The 20,252-nt window shown below is 39.1% G+C and overlaps 2 protein-coding genes across 3 annotated transcripts; both read left to right on the top strand.

Moving 5' to 3' along the window:
* The first annotated feature begins 858 nt into the window (after nucleotides 1–858).
* On the top strand, nucleotides 859–6,107 carry abhd14a (abhydrolase domain containing 14A). The gene is made up of 5 exons (XM_004068514.4): nucleotides 859–1,217; nucleotides 2,786–3,067; nucleotides 3,887–4,002; nucleotides 4,395–4,630; nucleotides 5,334–6,107. The coding sequence occupies exons 2-5, from the start codon at nucleotides 2,805–2,807 to the stop codon at nucleotides 5,514–5,516; spliced, it is 798 nt and encodes a 265-aa protein (XP_004068562.1). The 5' UTR covers nucleotides 859–1,217; nucleotides 2,786–2,804; the 3' UTR covers nucleotides 5,517–6,107.
* Nucleotides 6,108–7,134: 1,027 nt separating this feature from the next.
* On the top strand, nucleotides 7,135–18,877 carry acy1 (aminoacylase 1). Of its 2 annotated transcripts, XM_004068513.4 has the most exons (15): nucleotides 7,135–7,412; nucleotides 7,489–7,616; nucleotides 10,547–10,611; nucleotides 10,695–10,799; nucleotides 10,891–10,985; nucleotides 11,152–11,228; nucleotides 14,007–14,096; nucleotides 14,274–14,330; nucleotides 14,436–14,509; nucleotides 14,884–14,933; nucleotides 15,734–15,878; nucleotides 15,965–16,033; nucleotides 16,114–16,193; nucleotides 17,596–17,656; nucleotides 17,762–18,268. In XM_004068513.4, the coding sequence occupies exons 2-15, from the start codon at nucleotides 7,490–7,492 to the stop codon at nucleotides 17,924–17,926; spliced, it is 1,260 nt and encodes a 419-aa protein (XP_004068561.1). In that variant the 5' UTR covers nucleotides 7,135–7,412; nucleotide 7,489; the 3' UTR covers nucleotides 17,927–18,268. The 2 variants fall into 2 exon arrangements, with proteins under 2 accessions (XP_004068561.1, XP_020558724.1); XM_020703065.1 differs by lacking the exon at nucleotides 7,135–7,412 and having other exon boundaries at nucleotides 7,490–7,616; nucleotides 17,762–18,877.
* Nucleotides 18,878–20,252: the final 1,375 nt, after the last annotated feature.

Here is a 20,252-nt window from a genome sequence, read left to right as displayed (position 1 = left end):
AAAGTTAAACAGTTAGGACCCTCAGTTGTAAACTTACAAATGTATCTAACATTGCTCAGGAATATGTACAGATAAAATTAAGAAAGTAAAGTTTTTATGGCAATATGCAAAAAGATTTACCTTTTGTAAAAATAACTGTTCACCCAAAGTTTTATTTTATTAGGTACACTTGAAACGGATGCAACAATTTATATTAACGATTTGATCGCTAGTTAATATTGTTTGGATTTTCTGACCTGAAATCGATCCAGGATAATCAGCCCACTGTTGTTTTTACAGATCTGAATAACAATAAGTTATTCAGATTCCATTATAGAGTGTGTACATCTAGTACAGGAAGTATACAAACGGAATACTTCTTCAGACTATATTGGAACAGTCTGAGTTTACAATAAAGATAGTAAATAAGTAATCTTCCAGTACACTGCCCCTCTTTTAGTATAGACTAAGTATACTTGTAGTACTGGACACTTAAATAGACGATTTGCTAAGGAGACAAAATTAGAGCATTTTCTACTGCAATGTAAGATTACTTTTGCTGTGAAGTCTCCTTTGTTTTAGAAACATTTTGATTAATGAGACATCTGCATAAATTGCCCGCAGTAACTGGATTTGGGATGAATTGAATGGATTGACATTTTAGGATGGGACAGCACAATATTTTTACAACATTAGTGAATTCAGTTAAAAAGTATAAACTCTCAAACCAAAATAAAATATAGCAGCTTTTAAAATAACCTTTTATAATCAAACCTAATTTAGAAACATAAATTAAGTGATTTCTTTCGCGCTCATCCATAAATTATATTTCCGGAAATGACGTAAATACTTTGGGATTGTTATGTGCAACCGGTAATAGCGTCCGTCAGGGAACAAATCCTTAACACCTTGATAATTGTAAAAAAAAAACAGAAAAAAACAAGATGGACAATCGTCGGCATTCTTCTCATTTCATTGTCTTCCACGGGTATTGAGGTTTTGTCTGCTCTTCGATTAAGCTTTCTTCGACAGCTAAACGCATACAATATATCTGGAAGACAATATCAACCCCTAAGGACATTGTCCTTCTAATTTTAGTTAAATAAAATCGAAATTAGCTCTAAGCAAACCACGTAGCGGTAGCCCGCAACAATCCCTGACGGAAGCGGCCATGGAGAAGACGTGAGGATAACAACGAGTCTTCTGTTTGTGAACGCATTTCCTTCTCTTCTTTATTGGTATGTTTCCCTGGACTTTAGAGCCTTTTAGCTCCGTGTTCATTGTTGCTGCGATTTAAAGGCAAAGGATTTTCCCAACAACGCACTCGCTCTGTTGGAGCATCATAATAGTTTGTTCCTCGTTTATTGTTGGCGTTTAAGTTAGATCATGTTTTTTTTAGGTTTGAAGTATAATGTTAAAAGAACTTTGAAGATGTCTTGGGAAAAAAAAGTTTTTTATTCTCAAAACTAAATTTCAAGGTAAGAAAAAAAAATATTTTTCTTCAAATTAAAGTAAGGAAGACATTAAAGAGGAAAAGTGGAAATGCAGTTGGTACCGACAACACACCTGTGCAGGTATGGAGGAGAGGTGGCTGTAGAAATTCTGACTGGACATTTTCATTCGACTTTGTAGCTTGACAGGCTGTCTGAGGAATGAAGGAGAAATGTTCTGATTTCATTTGTCAAAGCAAATACAGAGGAATATGGCTGATGAATCCCACTAGTTATAGGAAAGAGTATTGGAAGCTACTGAGATCAGAAGTGAACATTTGTGAGCAACAGGATGGTTTATGCCACGAATGAGAACCCCAATATTTGCTCTGAGGATTCTTCTGGAGAAGAAGAGAGATGGTCAGAAGCTGCATTGTGTCTTTGTAGACCTGGAGAAAGTCTATGACAGGATCCAGACAGAGGAGCTGAGGTTTGGATGAAGAAGTCTGGAGCGGCAGAGAAGAACGCTGGAGTAGTTCAGGACATGGATGAGAGCTGGAAGACAGAGATGTTCTGTAGGTCTGACAGAGGAGTTGAAGGTGGAAGTGGGACTGCAGCAAGGATCAGCTTTGAGCTCCTTCTTGTTTCCATGGTGATGGACAGATGGTTAGACAGGAGTCTCTGTGGACCATGATGTTTGCAGATGACATTGTGATCTGTAGTGAGAGCAGGTGGAGGAATGTCTAGAGAGGTGGAGGTTTGTTCTGGAAAGGAAAGAAAATACAGGTCAGCTGCAGCGAGACAGAGGGCCTGTGTATAAATGAGAGGAACTGAAGCGGAACCATGAGGTTAGAGGGAGTAGAGGTGTGTGTACGCAGTTTGGAGCAGGTGGAGGAAGGTTTCAGGTGTGACTAAGGAATGAAAGGAAAGGCGAAGAAGACTGTGGTGAAAGCAGTCATCTTGTTGGTTGAGAGACTGGAGGAAGCGGAGATGAAGACAGGATGGATAGGATCAGGAATGAAACCATCAGAGGAGCAGATTATGGATGTTTGGACACGTTCAGAGGAGGAACAGCCACGATATCGGTGAAAAAGGGTTTTGAGGTTGGAGCCACCAGGAAAGAGGCGTAGAGGAAGACCGAAGAGGACGTTCATGGATGTAGAGGAGGGTGGATGATGTGGGTGAGGAGGATGCAGAGGAAAGGTGAGGTAAAAGTAGAAGATTTACTGTGTGAACCCGTCAAGGCAGCAGCTTCAAGACAAAGAAGACGATGCATGAAATGTAACTTTTCTGTCTCCATAAAAAAGCAGAAATAAAACTAGAATAACATCAAGGTGGATGATTTTTCAGAACAATGTATTTTCTCCTTTTTGTAGGCCAGCTCATCTGGATCCAATGAATTTCCTGCGGAACCGCCTTGTGGTCGTGTGCCTGGGGCTTTTGGCCACACTGTTGCTGTACCTTCTGCTGCCTTCAATTCGCCAGGGCAGCATGGAGCCGTCTCTAAAAGCTCAGCGCTTTGCCGTGCTGGCCACCTCGCCCCCTGGGCATTCAGCCATCAACGTATCCATTCGCACCGGGCAGTTACCCGGGGACCCGCCTCTGTTTTTCCGAGAAGCGTTACCTGTGGATGGAGCTGGACGACAGATCATACCAAGGTGAGCAGATAAAATGATCTATTATAGGAAAGCACCAGGTCCAAAGTGGTTTTCAGGGTAAAAAAGGTGTTTAAAAAAAAGGACTACTTGTTTGCACGATAGTTTTAAAGACTCACTTCAATGAAAATGCTGTGCAAAAGTACAAGAATATAGATTCTTAAAAACCAATTTCTATGAAAATTGTGTTGTTAACAAGTTCTTGTGGATGTTTTCTGATGATGGAGGACAGACATGCAGAAAATTAAGCTTAAAACTGCATTTCTGAGTATTCCTTTATTCAAATTGTTGTGAATCAGGAGCAGACGGAAAGATGTTGTTTGAAAAAGATCGTATTTGTGACGTAGAGAATACGCTCCATTCTGAAGCCTCCACCGTCAGACAAGTAGATCCTTGAACGTCTTGGTTTTCCTGGTCTGAGCTGGAATCTGGATCTAAACTGGACGGATGGATGGATCTGATGTCGCTGCCGTTTTTGTTGCACTGATAGTGTTAGGTTGTGGGTGTGAGGAAAGAGTGTAAACAGAGAACTTTCAGCAATGAGGAGGGGAGCGGATTAGTCCCGCCCACAACTGCAGAGTTGAATTTCTGATGATCTCCTGCCGCTCTGCAGAAACTATGTCCTAGAAAACAACACCGGTTTGCTTGATTTAGGCTAAAAACGCCATAATCATCATCATCATTATTCAAAGAACGCTTTGAAAATGCATCAAAAAATGATTGGAGTGAGACTTTTTAATGCTATTTAGTGTTTTTAGACAGCTTTCATCTGACTGACCTGTGCTAGTTTGAACATGAACCCCCCTCCCACATGTTCTGCAGGCTGCAGGTGGTCCTTCTGCACGGGCAAGCCTTCACTTCAAAGACCTGGGAGGAGCTGGGTACCATGGCGATCCTGGCAAATAACGGTTATCAGGCTTTAGCTGTGGACCTGCCAGGTAAAACCCAAGTCTGTTTCACAACCCATCAGGTGGACAACTGTCACACTGTTAAACGTGTCACTGAGGGCAGACATCTGTATTTACATTTAAGGCTCATCTTCATATGATAAACATTCATTTACGTGAGCTTTGTGCTGCAAATATGAAAAATGAATTAAACGTGCAGAGTGCCCTCATGTGGTTAAAAAGTGCTGCTCCAACCTTGTAGCTGAGTGTCCAAGTGAAAACAGCCTTTTGTTTCTTATTACTATTAGGTTTTTGATGTAACTATAATAGAAAATACCATCAGAGCAGAGTATATGTGGTGCGTTGTCTCACATAGTACCCAGCTTGGTAAAACAGAACTCCATTTCCTTAAATCGTGATTTTCTTTTTTTCTTTCCCCCCAGGTTATGGACAGTCTCCAGACTCTGAGGCTCTAAAGTCTGAGCAGAACCGCGTGGACCTCCTGTCAAAGCTCATGGAGTCTTTAGGCATCAAGGCGGGTGTCCTGGTGAGCCCCTCCATGAGCGGACATTACTCCATCCCGTTCCTCATGAAGAACGGCGCTCAGCTGAAAGGCTTTGTTCCCGTGGCTCCAGTCGGAACGCGGAGTTACTCCCCGCAGGAATACCAAACCGTTCAAGTGAGAAGCTGCAGATTCTGGTCATTTGGTCACTGAATATTTGAGGAAAAAACATATCGGGGGGGGAGATCTAATATCCCTTGTGCTATCTTGTGGGGTCCAGATGACCCAGCTCCCAACGCCGCGTTGGGAGCTGGGTCATCTGGACCCCACAAGATAGCACAAGGGACATTCAGTATATTTTTACAGATTTCTGATCAACATTTATATCTATTTACCTTGCAGATGTACGTATACTTTTTTGTAGAGAGGTTCTCTGTCTCTTTAATGTTGAAAGACCAAGAAAACATGTTTCCTTCAGTAAAATGTGTGTCCATAGAAACTTTATCCCATATTTTTCCTGCAAAATAAAACATCAGCATTTTTTTTTTTTATCAAAAGTCGTATCTATTATTAAAATAATATCAGAATCAGAATTACTTTATTGATCCCACACGTGGGAAATTTGTTTGTTACCATAGCAACTGACAGCAGAGGGGGGAAAAAAAGACTACGAATAATATAAAAAAAAAAAACAAGAACAAAGAAAATGTAGCATAAATGCAAACAACAAGGTAGTATAATTTAAAAAGCTCTTTACAGAACAGTGCAGGTAAAAAGATGTGCAATAATATACATAAAATATAAAACTGTTGCTCCTCTCTTCGTCGTAGACTGTTTTACTCGCTCATGTTCTCTGAACTTTCGCCTTTACGTTTCACAGACTCCCACTCTGATCGTGTTCGGAGCCTTGGACACAAATCTCGGCGCTCAGTCTCACAAGAACCTCATGCAGCTCCCCCATCACAGCGTGCTGAAGCTGGAGGGAGCGCGCCACGCGTGCTACATGGATAAGCCTCGCGAATTCCATCAAGGATTGGTGGAATTCCTCAGCAAGCTGAAGTGAGACAGGTGTTGAGAGAGGGAGAAGAATCTCCAGCGAATGATCTAAAAGTACTACGCCTGCTGGGTTTTTTTGTTTAGGTTTGGGTTTTTTTTGAAGCGGAAAAAAGTAGTTTTGCTGCATTTGATGTAACAGTTCAGAAACGAAGACATCAATATTCTAGATGTGTGGGGTTTGGTGTTTCATACTTTCACCTGAAAGTACAGGGCGAGCTCAGCTCAGTTTATCTTTAGAGGTAAAAAAGAAAAAGAAAATGCAGCAGATGTGCACTGTGGTGACTTTTGGTCCATGTCTCTCATTGCATGAAGAAAAAACCTGATTTCTGTTTCGTTGTTAAATGTTACCTGTATACAACCAAACTTCTGTTACCTTCACACCTGCAGAAATACATTGTAACCTGTCACACTTCCAACTAACTCAGTGTTACTTGAACGAAATGAAACAGGTTATTTTGCAAAAAGGTTGTATATAAAAGGTAAAGACCACAATGCTAACGTTTGCAATTGTGTATAATAATACTGAAACTGTTGGAACAGTTCTGCACAAGTGAAATTAGATCCGTTTAAAATAAAAAAAATATTAATTTTGACTTGACATTGTTTTCTAAGATGGGTTTTTTAGATGTGTTTTCTGTATGTTATACATACTGTTATACATAGTATTCAAATCCCATCCATTTTCAGAACCCGTGTTATCCCTTATAGGGTCAAGGCGGCTGAGGCGGTCAACTCAGGGTGCCAGGCTATCCCAGGAGCTATGTGGTCACGTTAAATGAAATTGTAATTATTGCTACGACCCAGACTGTGCCCCATACACCACACAACCCTGGACAGTTTCAAAGACGAAGTTACAGGCACAGAAGCGTTATTTCCTTTAAAGCATCAAGCCCATATATTAATGCACACCAAGCAGACCAAACAGCATGGACGTCTCTTCTGCTTCCAGCCCTCTCACTCAAGGTTTTCACTCCAAAACTCCCCACTTCCCATGAGTCTTAGGGGCTGAAGGCGGGGCTAACCCCCGGGTCGCTACAATATAATATTCAAGGAAGTGTTCATAGAGAAAACCTGTATAACACGAGTGAAACAAACAAATCCAAAGAAATATAGATGTAATAGAACTCATCTGTCATATAAAACCAAATTGCAGTGTCTTTTTATTTTTATAAATGCTTTAGTTTCCAAAACACATAGAACAAAGTATGAATGACAAGAACAACAGTCATAACAATGGGAATGCCAGGGGACCTAGATATTACAAAAGAACTGTTGCAAAACACATTACAGTACATTGAATATGTTCAAAAACAGACAATTTTTATAGATACGTATGGCTTTTTTGTTTATACTATTAGAAATGGTACGTAAACAAGATTCTCATTCTTTGATACCAAACTGCAATGTCAGCTAGTTCTGAAAGAAACGCAACGTCACTTTGAGAGAATGGTTTCGCCCACTCGGGGGGAGTCCTAAACACCATTGTTGGCATTTTGCCCGTGATAAACTGCATATACTGTAACTTTACACGTTAGAATATTTTAAAATGACACAAGCATTGTTCTCAACGTATTGCTTATCGTCCTTTGCCGTAGTAAATTGTTACTTAGAAGTTGTCTGGCGCGTTCAACCCCTGCAATGTACAGCCCATTTCTAGCGGTCTTCTTGAGGACTCAGAACTTGTAAACAAGAGGGGAATAAACAAGTTGTGTATATTTCTGTCCTATATATTCCACCCCATGACCGTGCCTTAGCCAGTTTTCAGTCGACGCAGCTGCCGCTGTTAGCTTGAAGCGGCCTTACGTAAACTAAGCCGGACTTTAGCATTTGGTGCCGCAGTGAAGGTGCTCCGTCGATCAGCGCTGCTTTACCTGGTTCCAGCTGCAATCGGATCTGCGCCCAGGTGAGGACATTAAAACAGCTCACGCGGGTATTTCATGCTTTACTGGAATTGTGTCACGTTTCTGTGTTGATCCCAGCATGCTCCCTGACAAGGACGGGCCAGATGTTGGAGGAGGTCAGAGGTCACCGGACGGAGAGGACCCCTCCGTGACTCTGTTCCGAGAATACCTGCGCCTGAAAACGGTCCACCCAGAACCCGACTACGGTCAGACACCTCTGTCTGGGGTTCAGACTGCACAGCATTTCCACACACCGATACAACGAAGGGGAAATATTCTCTATTTTTGTCTTTTTCGACGTGCAAAACACAGAAAAGCCTCTTTGTAAAGTTGCATAGTTTCGCAAATATAGCTTGGGTCCGAATTCATTAACTATTCCCTATATAATATATTGCACTATGTAGTGAGTAGGGAAACTCACTACACAGTGCACTATATAGGGTGTTTCCCATTTTCTAGTGCTGTCCGAATCTACAGTTGTGGCATACCCCCCCCCCCCCCACTTAAAACTACTATGTACTATATAGTGCCCTGAATTTTTTTTTACGGTGGATATGACAATTTCACAAAATTAAAATCTAATTGATATGAGCGTTTTGCGACGATTATGAGTCCACTTCTTCTTGTTTGCACAATAATTTTAAAGACTCGTTTCAATGGAAATGCTGTGCAAAAGTACAAGAATATAGATTCAAGATACAAGAATATAGTCTTCTGAAGATAAAAATGTTGATAGTTTACTAAAAAAATACATTTAAATACATTTCTTTGGCAAAAATTGTTCCGACGCAATGCATTGTGGTCTTTATTCGCCGATCTAGTGAGCATCAATGCACACTGGTTTTTCGCAGAGACTTCTGGGAAATTTCCTGGGCACTTGATTTGGGAATTGTAGATTCATTACAACAAGGTGAACGCACTATATAGTGCACTATATAGGGGTTAGGGTGGGACATAGCAAATCGAGTGCCCTAGAAATTTCCCAGAGGTCTCTGCGAAGAACCAATGTGCATCGATGCTCACTAGATCGGGGAATATAGACCACAATGCATTGCGTCAGAACTTTTTGCCACAAAAAAAAAAATTCGATACTGTTTTTTTTTATAAACCATCAACATATTTATCTTCGGAAGACAGTAGATTCATAAATAATCGTCGCAAAATGCTCATATTAATTAAATTTTTACATTGTGAAATCAATGACGTCATATCCGCCGTTTAAAAAAAAGAAAAATAGTGAGCACGGTGTCCAACTTGCTTTTAAAATTCAGGGCACTACATAGTGCCGCACTATGTCGTTTTTTTAGTAGTTAGGGGTTAAGGCAGGAATTCGGACACAGCCAAGAGAGCAGAAATAATATTTAATTGCTGAGATAAAATAAAGTAAAACCCTACAAGGATTAAAGCACGCACGATTTCTACATTTATCATGTTGCTTTAAATATTTTTGTGTTTCCTACTGTTGATGCATCAAGGCTTTACAAAATGTAATTTGTAAAGCAATAAAAAATATTCAAAAAATAAAAATGAAAAAAATAAATAACATTTTTTTTGGTGTAATTTCTAAAAAAGTTAAAAAAAGATAAAAAAAAAAAAGAAGCTCGAAACTATTTTTTTATTTTCCAACTGACTATCATTGGTTCATTTCCTTTTAAATGATGTTATAATTGTGTAGGTCGATTCGATGAACGACTTACCTCAGACAGGTCGATCAGGGCGTAGGAAAATACACCAGTTAATAATTGATTAAGTCGATTAATTGTTACACCCCTATAATATGTTGTTACGCAAATCCTGTTATATATTCATACATATATACTCATATGTATAAAGTAGTCCACTAAAATAGTACTTGTATAAGAGTTTAGTAAAGATTGTGTGACAGTATGTATTACCTGTTGTGAATTATGGGTAACGGTTTAAAAGCTTTGAGGTGGTGTCACAGTAAGACTTGAGTCTCGTGCTTTTTTATCAAAGTCCATTTCTTATCTGAGTCAGTTACACATTAAAGGTTCAGCATGGCTTCACAGACTAAACCCTGGAACACATTCGCTGTAAAAAGTTACACCATCACTTTTCCCGGGTAATTTTTACCCGATATGATATGCCCAACAAAAAGTACTTGTCATAAAAAATAGATCAAAACATAACAACATGTGATAAATTAGAGTGGGTTGCTTTTATTTTCAACTGGTGGTGTGTGTAACAAAATGAAAAGGAAAAACATAGGAAGCTCCCAAAAACATGTTTAAAAATTAGGAATTTGAGAACAAAAGATTCATAAAATGATACTAGAAACTTAGTTTTTGGTCCACCCATTCCTGGGACATGTGAGACTTCCCTGGTGAAGGCTCAGGCTCTTCCACACGCAACATATTGAAAGTCATGTACATGATTTGGGTCAGGTGAAAATCACCTGGCGATAGAAAATCACCTAAGGTTAAAGAAAAAAACATCCCGACATCTAGTCATTGTGTTCAAAGTAAAAACCTATAGAAGTGGGAAAAAAAATACAACTAGTAAAGCTTACATCTCATTGGTAAAAAATGAGTTTATTTGTTCACATCTTAGTGCAAATTATATGGATAAAATGTTTTGCAATAGTAAACTAGGAAAAAAGTAACCTGCCAAAAGTGAATATGTTCTTTAGACTCTTATTATGTTGGGATATGAAGTTGTTGCCTATCCGCTCCTTTCTTGCTTGCTTGAGCAAAGCAAAGTGAAGCACTTAGAAAGACGAGGAACACGTGTAAGAACTGGAGGTTTGGATATGGACGGAAAGGAGAAAATTAGATTACTGCAGAGCTAGAAGAATGATCTGGGTGAGAGCACACATGATACCACCAAAGAGGACTCGGTTCTTGGCCATGACAGACAATTTATTAACAGAATAAAACAGATGAATGGCCTCTGAGCTGCAGGATTAAAAACTACTAAAAGATCTAAAAAGTCCTAGGAAGGGTTAAAACACGATAAAAAGTCCTGGGATATAGTTAAAACAAAGGGTAAAAGCAGCTCCAATTGGGGAGGTCGCAGAACCAAGGGGCGTCCAAAAATTACTCCTAAATCATGCAACTGATCGCATATGTGTCCATTTGAACCCATTTGTCAAAAAACTACTTTTCTTCATCAACAGATGCTGCTGTCAGATTCCTGAGTAGAATCGCAGTGGAACTCGAGCTTCCTCTGAAAAAGATTGAGGTGATTTGATCCATGTGGACATTTGTTGTCTTTGTGTTTGTTTTGGAGATGGAAAACTCCATTTTTCATGTGTCTCCCTGAAGGTTTGTCCAGGAAGGGTTGTGTCCATCATGACATGGGAAGGAACGGAGCCCCAGTTGAAGTCTGTCCTGCTGAATTCCCACACAGATGTTGTACCTGTTTACCAGGTAGGACCTTTCCCTGTTTAGTTGGCATGAATCCCTTCATTACCAGCCATAGACTTCAGTAGATTACAATCTGTTGCAATCTTTTCTGCAGGAACATTGGAAGTACGATGCTTTCAAGGCTTTCAAAGACGCAAAGGGCGACATATATGCTCGGGGATCACAGGACATGAAATGTGTGACGATACAGTGGGTATAAGATGCCTATATATACATATATATTAACGGCATATGTGCTCTAGTGCTGTTGTGGTCTCCATTTCTGTCTATCCTGAAAAAAAGCCCCCATAGATTGAAAACCTTCATTTTGAAGCATTTTTCCATATTCCACTGTGTTTGCTCGTGTTTTCTGCAGGTACATCCAGGCAGTCAGAAAACTGAAGGCACAGGGATGGAAACCAGCACGCACTGTGCATTTGATGTTTGTTCCCGGTGAGATATTTCCCTCTTGGGTATTTGCGACTTTTCTCCATTCCTGCAGTCTTTGTTTTTTTTTTTACATAACTTGCTAAAAAAATAATTAGAAGATCCTTTTTTCCCAGAACATTAAATATAATTGCTGTGCCACGGGAAAAAAAATGAAAACACTAAAGCACAGACCAATTTCAACATTTCTTATTCATAAGCTTATATTTTAGTGTAAGTAAATATATTTCTTGTTATCTGCTTGTAAAGTTAAAACAAATGTTAACATTTATATTTGATGTAGTTATGTTCTGTGTCTTGATACAGGAGTGGAACTAGCAACTTTTCCGCTTTGTTTGATTGAAATTATTGGTTGTAATTTATTACTCGCATCAATTTATACATTTCTAGTTATTTTGAAGAATGAAATACATAAAACCAGAGAAGCAAAATGGCAGAAACTTAAATAATTTGCCAAATAAACCAAAACACAAGAGAAAAACCGTTACAGTAAAGTTAAAACGATGACATCATAAAGACAATGAGCAGAAACAAGAACAGCCTGTGAACAGAGGGAGTAATTACCTGAAACAGGAACAGCTGAGGTCTTTGGAAATCTATACAGGTGTGACCACGACAGAGAAGAAAGAAAGAAACCAACAAAAACAACAAAAAATACATTTATACAGAAGTTCCTCTCAGAAGTCCATTTTTTATCACTTTGAAACATGTTGAATTTCTGATGGCCCAATAAACACAGGAAACTGCAGCTGCTAGTTTCAATCCTGTGGAATAAACAGGACGTAGATTTTAAAACTGATCAAAACAAGACAGTGAAACTTTGGTTTCAGCCACTAAAAGGCATTTTAGAGTGGCCTTTTGAAAAAATAAAATGTACTACTGCCATGCAATTACATGCTTATTTACACTATTTATACATGTTTATACAACGCTCCCCACATCAGTCCTTTGTCATTTTTGTTACACTGATCATGTTAGGTTGTGTGTGTGAGGGGCTGTAAGCTAGCGGGAGAGAGTGTAAACAGATGAATGATGGGAAGTGGGGGCGTGCTTTCTCTGTGCTACAACTCAGAAGGGAATTTGAAATGAACTCCTGCCGCTCAGCAGAAACTTTGTTCCAGAAAACGACACAGGTTTTTGGATTTTGGCTAAAAACGGCAAAATCCTGATTAAAAGACCTCTGGGAGCGCTCGGAAAACAGATGAAAAGATGATGAGAGTGGGACTTGAACAGAATGTGTCATTTTACATTCAAAACTGAGGACTGTCAGGATGTAAGCTTTCTGACCGTTGTTTTTCCTTCTCTCTAAAGTCCAGAAAAGAATTGATGACTTGCCGCTAAAGAAGAAAAAGAAAAATATTATTTGTAATCATCAGCTTTTGCGAAACACAGTTAGAGCTTTATTCACTCATGACATACAGGTAGATGCAGTTGTGGAATCTAAAACCTAATTAACAAAAATAGATCTAAACAGGAAGTTTGTTTGTTTGAAGATGAAGGAATTCCTTGTGTCTAAAAAAGGAAAAAAGGTAAACTTTCACATTTAGCTTAACTGTTTCTCTTTGTGACAGTTGCTTAGCTTGCGCTGATCTACAGAAGATACAAATGTTCGTCTCACGGAGCCCAGAGTGTGTGGATAAAAAAAAGCAACACAGGAATAAAGTAATCAGTTGACTGTATTAAAGCATAAAAAAACAAATAAAACAATTACCGGTAATTGAGACGCTGGAGGATGGAGTGTCCAGAAATCCACAAGGATATTTTGCAGTCTTTTGGTTTTTTTAAGTTCCCTTTTTTTTGGGATGTGGTGTCCTATTCCATAGGTTCATTGATAAAGTTCCCAGTGATGTTCGTGTGAAGCTCGCCGTGCATCACTTAGGGAGCTGAATGGTGCAGATAAGTGGTTCGAATAAGGGATAGAAGCGGGGAGAAAAAACAAACCTGACCTAAACAAGGTCAGAACAAATGATCATAGATTAGACAAAACTATTTACAACACATTGTATTTACATGAAGTACAGTTATCAACTGTATGTCATATGATTTTTCAAATAAGGTCCCAACAGGGTTGCAGCTGAAATTTTCTGGTTGGATGTTTACAAATTGTTTAAAAATAATTCTTCTTTTCAAAAGAAGTCATAATTTTTGCCCTATTACTACACAACAATGTAAGTCACTTATGTATCAATACTGTGTTATGTTTAGCCACATTTTTTACACACGTATAAAAATTACAAAAATGTCAATTTATACTTAAAATCCATGAGATTAATCAATTCACCTAAAGCCGTAACAGTTTAGGATATCCTGAGTGATATTTCCAGTATCTGAGATAGTTTATTCATTTGTTGAACCCCCCCCCCATGCATTTTGTACCACTATCCAACTCTGAAATGGTTGTTTTCTTATGTTACCTTTTTCTCTATGAATATGTGTATGTTCATGTTTATGTATGCATGTTGATAAGTATTCTACTTTTTGATTCCTTTTAAATTGCGGTATTCTTTCTACTTTTATCCGCCATATTTTGTGATTTTTATGTAAAGATCTTAAAAATAAATAAATAAATAAATAACAGGAAGTGACTAAGTGTCCCGGATGTTAATAAAGGGAACTGGCCCCGCCACTATAAGAGCGGCCAGGTGTTCCACATCTGCTGATGTAAGTGGGGCACTGATCCGGGTCACATCTGAAATCATTTTCATGTGACCCAGCAGATGTCGTTTCAGACAAATTACAATCAGAGAGCGACAGATTAAATGAGCATCTTGTGTTTCTCTTCAGATGAAGAAGTTGGAGGTCACAAAGGAATGGAAACCTTTGTGACGCAGCCGGAGTTTCAAAAATTAAACATTGGTTTTGCTCTGGATGAAGGTAAATGACTTTTTATGCAGCAAAGTGTAATAATGGATTACTGACCACATTTTTTTTAAACTAAAGAAACAGGATATGACAGCTTTTTACTATTTATGTTTAGAATATTTGATGTAAAAACCAAAATGAAAGCTCCTTGCAGCTGACCCTTTAAAGCAGCTTTCTGTGCGTTTGTAGGCCTGGCCAATCCTGGGGAGGCATTCACTGTGTTTTATGGAGAGAGAAACCCCTGGTGTGAGTGCCGTACACAGACAATGCTAACAACATGTCATGTGGAGGGCATTTGTTTATACTATGACTTTTAAATCTGATAAATGAGGAATGACTTCTGCTTTTTAGGGATTACTATTCACTGCCCCGGAAGTCCAGGTCATGGGTCACGGTTTGTGGAAAACACCGCTGCTGAGAAGCTGGTATGGATCAGAGGTGTTGTTTCCAAGTGTGTGCTCGCTTTAAACTCCTACCCCTGTCCCACCAGTCAGTAATACGCTTCAAAACACTCCTGTCAGCACACACACACTGGTTGCCCACACCACAGTGGGCTACAGTAATTATTGTGTATTATTTTGTATAACCAGCTCTATTTGTGTCTTTTTACTATGGCTTCACCTTTTTAAATTTCCTGTTTAGATGTATTTTTGTTAATTATGTTTTAGATTCCAAATCAAACTATTTTATTAAAGTGGGACAAAACTGCATCTACTTGTATGTCATGAGTGAATAAAGCTCTAACTGTGCTTCGCAAAAGCTGATGATTACAAATAATATTTTTCTTTTTCTTCTTTAGCGGCAAGTCATCAATTCTTTTCTGGACTTTAGAGAGAAGGAAAAGCAACGGTCAGAAATCTTACATCCTGACAGTCTTCTCAGTTTTGAATGTAAAATGACACATTCTGTTCAAGTCCCACTCCCATCCTCTTTTCATCTGTTTTCCAAGCGTCCCAAGAGGTCTTTTAATTAGGATTTTGCTGTTTTTAGCCAAAATCCCAAAAATCGGTGTCGTTTTCTGGAACATAGTTTCTGCAGAGCGGCAGGAGTTCATTATAAATCCACCTCTGAGTTGTGGACGGGGCTGTTGGCGCAGAGAAAGCAGCCCCCACTTCCTGTCATTCATCTGTTTACACTCTCTCTCGCTAGCTTACAGCCCCTCACAACCCCAACTTAACCCTTGTGCTGTCTTGTGGGGTCATCTGGACCGCACAAGACAGCACAAGGGCTAACATGATCTGTGCGACAAAAATGGTGAGCGATGTTGGAGCTGTCCAGCCATACAGTTTAGATCCAGATTCCAGCTTAGACGAGGAAAACAAAGACGTTCATGGATCTGCTTGTCTGCAGGTGGATGATCAGAAAGGGGCGGAGCCTGGAGCTTGTGACCCGCTCAGCGTATTTTGTAGCTCACAAATACAATCTTTTTCCAACGGCATCTTTTCGTGTGCTCCTGATTCACAATAATTTGAATAAAGGAATACTCACAAATTCAATTTTAAGCTCAATTTCCTTCATATATATGTCCTCCATCATCAGAAAAATGCCACTTTTGTACTAAACTTAAAGTGAAAATATTAGTTTATCAGTAAATCTATACGTTTTTAAAACAGAAAAGGTCATTATTGTCCTATGTGTGTCCATTGCAGGCTAAACACCAGTGAGTGTTTCACGCTGGGAGATGTTACGACGGTGAATATGACAATGGTCAAAGGGGGCGTGGCTTACAATGTCATCCCAGCTGAAATGGACGTCAGCTTTGACCTTAGAATACCCCCAACAGTCAATCTACAGGTTTGTGGCTTCAATCCACAACAAATGTCAAGCTTTTCTAACACAACATCAACATTAAATGAATCCATAACAACACCCACTGTCAGGACTTTGAAAGACAGATCCAGGAGTGGTGTGCAGAAGCAGGACAAGATATCACTTATGAGTTTGCCCAGGTGAGTTTATTTTCTAAATCTTTTCACATGTAAAGTTTGGTGTGTTTTTTGTTTGTTAAATTGATGCTGATCTCTTTCAGAAACACATGAACCAGAATATCACATCAACAGATGACACTGATCCCTGGTGGAGCGCCTTCAGTGCTGCCTGCAAGTCATTGTAAGTCCACTGGTGTAAAAACCCTTTCCCATCTGGTTTTTCTTTCTTGAATAAAAAAAATGATTTTTTTAGAAAAGGGGCAAAACATTTAGTTTCAAACAACACCGTAAGTACATTTGATTTGGAAAAAGTGTAAACCCCTTAGTTTCATATTTTTAGAAGATTTACAGGAAAACCAACAGAGTATATGTTTCATAAGGAGATTGTTTTAAGACCCACTCCAATGAAAATCAGGTTTTTGTAATATATAAAGTTTAGCTTAAATTACAAAAGGGGTTTATACAAACACACTCCTAGTGTGTTAGAAGATCCTGAACCCCCTGTTGTAACAGTAAAATCTGTCCAACACAAAACGCCTTCAGGTCTTCTCTGCTCAGCTGTTGGACAAGTTAAAGGAAAAAAAAACACAGTAAAAACTATTTCTATTTTCAGCGGTAGTCCTCTTTGAATTACTAAGTTTGTGAAGGATTGATGACGAACTAAATTGAGGATCAGAATTTATTGTCAGCCAATATCAGCTAACAGAAGTCAAGGTTACAGATTTATGATATTTCCTAAGTGGATTACTCAAAAACCATAGAGGAAACACATGTCCTATTTTCTAAAAATAGTACATTTCAAAGGTATTACTCCATCAAGTAGCAAATAATGTTATAAAGGAATAGCAATCTAATTGGAGGAGGAGGTATGACTTCAAGTCCAAATCAGGACATTAGGTCATTTGCGTTTTTGTATTTCCTTTTATTAGTGAAGATTTCCAAAGGGGAGCCAGTTTAGCTCGTGCTAGTTTGCGGCGCCTTCCATCCGTGAAACCAGGGTTCAACTCCGGGCTTCTCCCTGTTCCCTTCTCTTCCTCTGCCGGTTCCAAGCCCGGCTTGAGAAGGTTGCGTCAGGAAGGGCATCCGGCGTAAAACATTGCCAAATTTACCATGCGACTTGTTCGCTGTGGCGACCCCTGATGGGAAAAGCTGAAAGTGGAAGAAGTGAAGATTTCCAAAGGTGCACAGCCAATCTTACATTATTGTCATCTGTATTAATATTAACATAATTAAATCCATCAGGAAGTCTAATATCATTTTCCCTGAAGCTCCACCGATTCTCAGCAGTTTTTTAGCGGCTGCAGCTCTGCTACTGTAAGTCTTGTTAGAATCTCACAGTAAAAATCCAGCGACAGCTGATTTGACCACAGAAATGCGAATGGCGGCTCATTTGACCGCAGTTTTTCTACATGAATTGCTTTCCTTGCATTAATCCACACACATCCTCGCGTGTTACACCGTTTTTCTGCATGCTCAGCTAGAAGACTTGTACCTTCTCCTGCTGTAACATTAACTTTTTTGAGCAACCCTTTTCTAAAAATGCTCAATGCAAATTAAATCTGATATTAGCATATTCATAACAGAAATATGACTTTGGAGAAGGAAATCTTTCCAGCTGCCACAGACAGCCGTTTCATCCGAGCTGTGAGTATGACACATACATGTATTTGTTAACGGATATCATGATGCTGCAAAAAAAAAAAAGAAGAAGCTGTTTTTGTTTGAATTCTGCCTCCTTCATGACTGCAGGTGGGAATCCCTGCTATTGGCTTTTCTCCCATGAACCGCACTCCCATTCTGCTCCACGATCACAACGAGTATCTGAACGAAGAAGTGTTCCTGAAAGGCATCGGCGTGTACGAAAGGCTCATCCCAGCTTTGACGAGCGTGCCCGCCTTAGCCGGCGAGGCTTAGACCCTCGCTGCCTTTAATCCCTGTAGTTCACTGATGATGTGGAGGGTTATTTACAGAGATTACCAAAGAAAAAACACGTCTACCATGATGAGAACTTAACACTTTGATGCTGTTCATTGTTGATGATTCTCAGGATATGATTATAGCACTGTTACCTTTGCATTCATCATTTCTGCAGCAGGTTTTTCACAACATGAGAATATTGTGTATCATCTTAGTTCATTATCATTTCCCCCGATTTCTCAAAGTTTTCATTTGTATAGAAAAACATCAGCTACTTTGTAAATTAATTTAATAAATCAAAGTATTGCTTAAACTTGATTTTTTACTGATCAAAAAAATTGTAAATAAATGCTAAGTCATTAAAAATGCTATTTTCTTTGGTCATTTCTTGGTTTTGAATGTAGCAGTTTTGTTGGATGCTTAACTAACATGCATTTGTTTTCAGTTTAATATAAACTAACCAGCAGGAATCTACTTTAACTTTTATTTTTTACTTTTAAAAAATAAGATGCTTGCACAAATCAAAAACACATTTTTCTTAGATATACTTCAGTGTTGTATATCTTCTTTGTCTTGCTGTAATATAAAACTGCAGAGCAAGTTTCTAGCTGTGCCAATGTTGGGTTTACTTTAAGGGATTGTTGGTCCTAAGACAAGAAACGCTCTTTTATTTGAACACAGATGAAGGTCTGTTGTGTTGTCTTCAAACGTTAAAGAATTGTATTTATGGTGTTTGATTTTAAAGGTGCTTTTAAACAAAAAACAGACTTTTGTTCAGCAACTAGTAAAACTAAGTAAGCAGTATTTGGACGTAGAACAAACACAACCCTATTAAGACAATAATGATTACTGAAAAGATTGAAAGAGTGTCTGAAATAAAAAGTCTTGATGTGATAATTGATGAAAAATTGAAAACAAATTGCATTTATAAAATCTGTTCTTTAAAAAACGTTTTTTTTTAATCTGTCATCACTGTACACTTTGTATGACCTTCATGCTTCCATACATGATCTACTGTTTTGAGGTTTGGGGAAACATGCACTCACTAACCACTTTATTAGAAACACCTGTCCAAATGCTCGTTAACACAGCTTTCTAATCAGCCAATCACATGGCAGCAACTCAATGCTTTTAGGCGTGTAGACGTGGTTCAGACGATCTGCTGCAGTTCAAACCAGCATCAGAATGGAGAAGAAAAGTGATTGAAGTGACTTTGAACGTGGCATGGTTGTTGGTGCCAGATGGGCTGGTCTGAGGATTTCAGAAACTGCTGATCTGCTGGGATTTTCACCCACAACCATCTCTAGAGTTCACAGAGAATGGTCTGACGAAGAAAAAATATCCAGTGAAAGGCAGTTCTGTGGGCGGAAATACCTTGTTGATGTCTGAGAACAATGGCCAGACTGGTTCCAGCTGATAGAAAGACAACAGTAACTTAAAGAACCACTGGTTCCAACCGAGGTCTGCAGAAGAGCATCTCTGAACAAAGAACATGTCCAACCTGGAGGCAGATGGATTACAGTAGCAGAAGACCACACCGGGTACCACTCCTGTCAGCCTACCTGAGTATTGTTGCTGACCATGTCCATGCCTTTCTGACCACAGAGAACCATCTTCAGATGCTACTTCCAGCAGGATAAGGCAACATGTCATATAGCTGGAATCACCAGACTGGTTTCTAGAACATGATAGTGAGTTCTCTGGACTCAAACAGCCTCCACACTCACCAGAACCCAATAGAGAACTTTTGGGATGTGGTGGAACAGGACATCGGCATCATGGATGTTCAGCCGAAAAATCAGCAGCAACTGTGTGATGCAGTCATGTCAATATAGACCAAACTCTCTGAGGAATGTTTCCAGAAGCTTGTTGAATCTATGCCACCAAGGATTAAGGTAGTTCTGAAGGCCAACCTGGTACCAGCTAGGTGGATCTAATGAAGTGGCCGGCGAGAGTATAAAACTACAGTAAACTATGTTTTTCTTCAAAAATGCAATAAGAGTAATCCCCAAATGTTCTTTGTAGCACCAACTAACTCACTGTTTAACTAATTTAAATTATTAAAATTTGGAGACTTTGTTGATTTAAAAATTAATTCAAAATAAAAGCAATTACCAAACAGCATCCAAAGACTCTTCCTTATAGGAGATGATAAATGCAGTCTGAGAGGCTCAAACATGTTTATGAAACTTGCAGTGAGAAAAAACGCTGAACTTCCCGGTGTCTCCACTAGAGGGCTTCAGATGTGGAATCGCTGCAAGGAAGAAACAGCAAAAAATTCAAAGCAAAATTAAAACGGCGATATATGAAAAGGATATAAGGG

Source organism: Oryzias latipes, chromosome 5 (assembly GCF_002234675.1).
Source record: "Oryzias latipes chromosome 5, ASM223467v1".
Taxonomy (NCBI): domain Eukaryota; kingdom Metazoa; phylum Chordata; class Actinopteri; order Beloniformes; family Adrianichthyidae; genus Oryzias; species Oryzias latipes.
The sequence above is the reverse complement of the archived record's forward strand: the minus strand, read 5'-3'. Positions and strand labels throughout refer to the sequence as shown.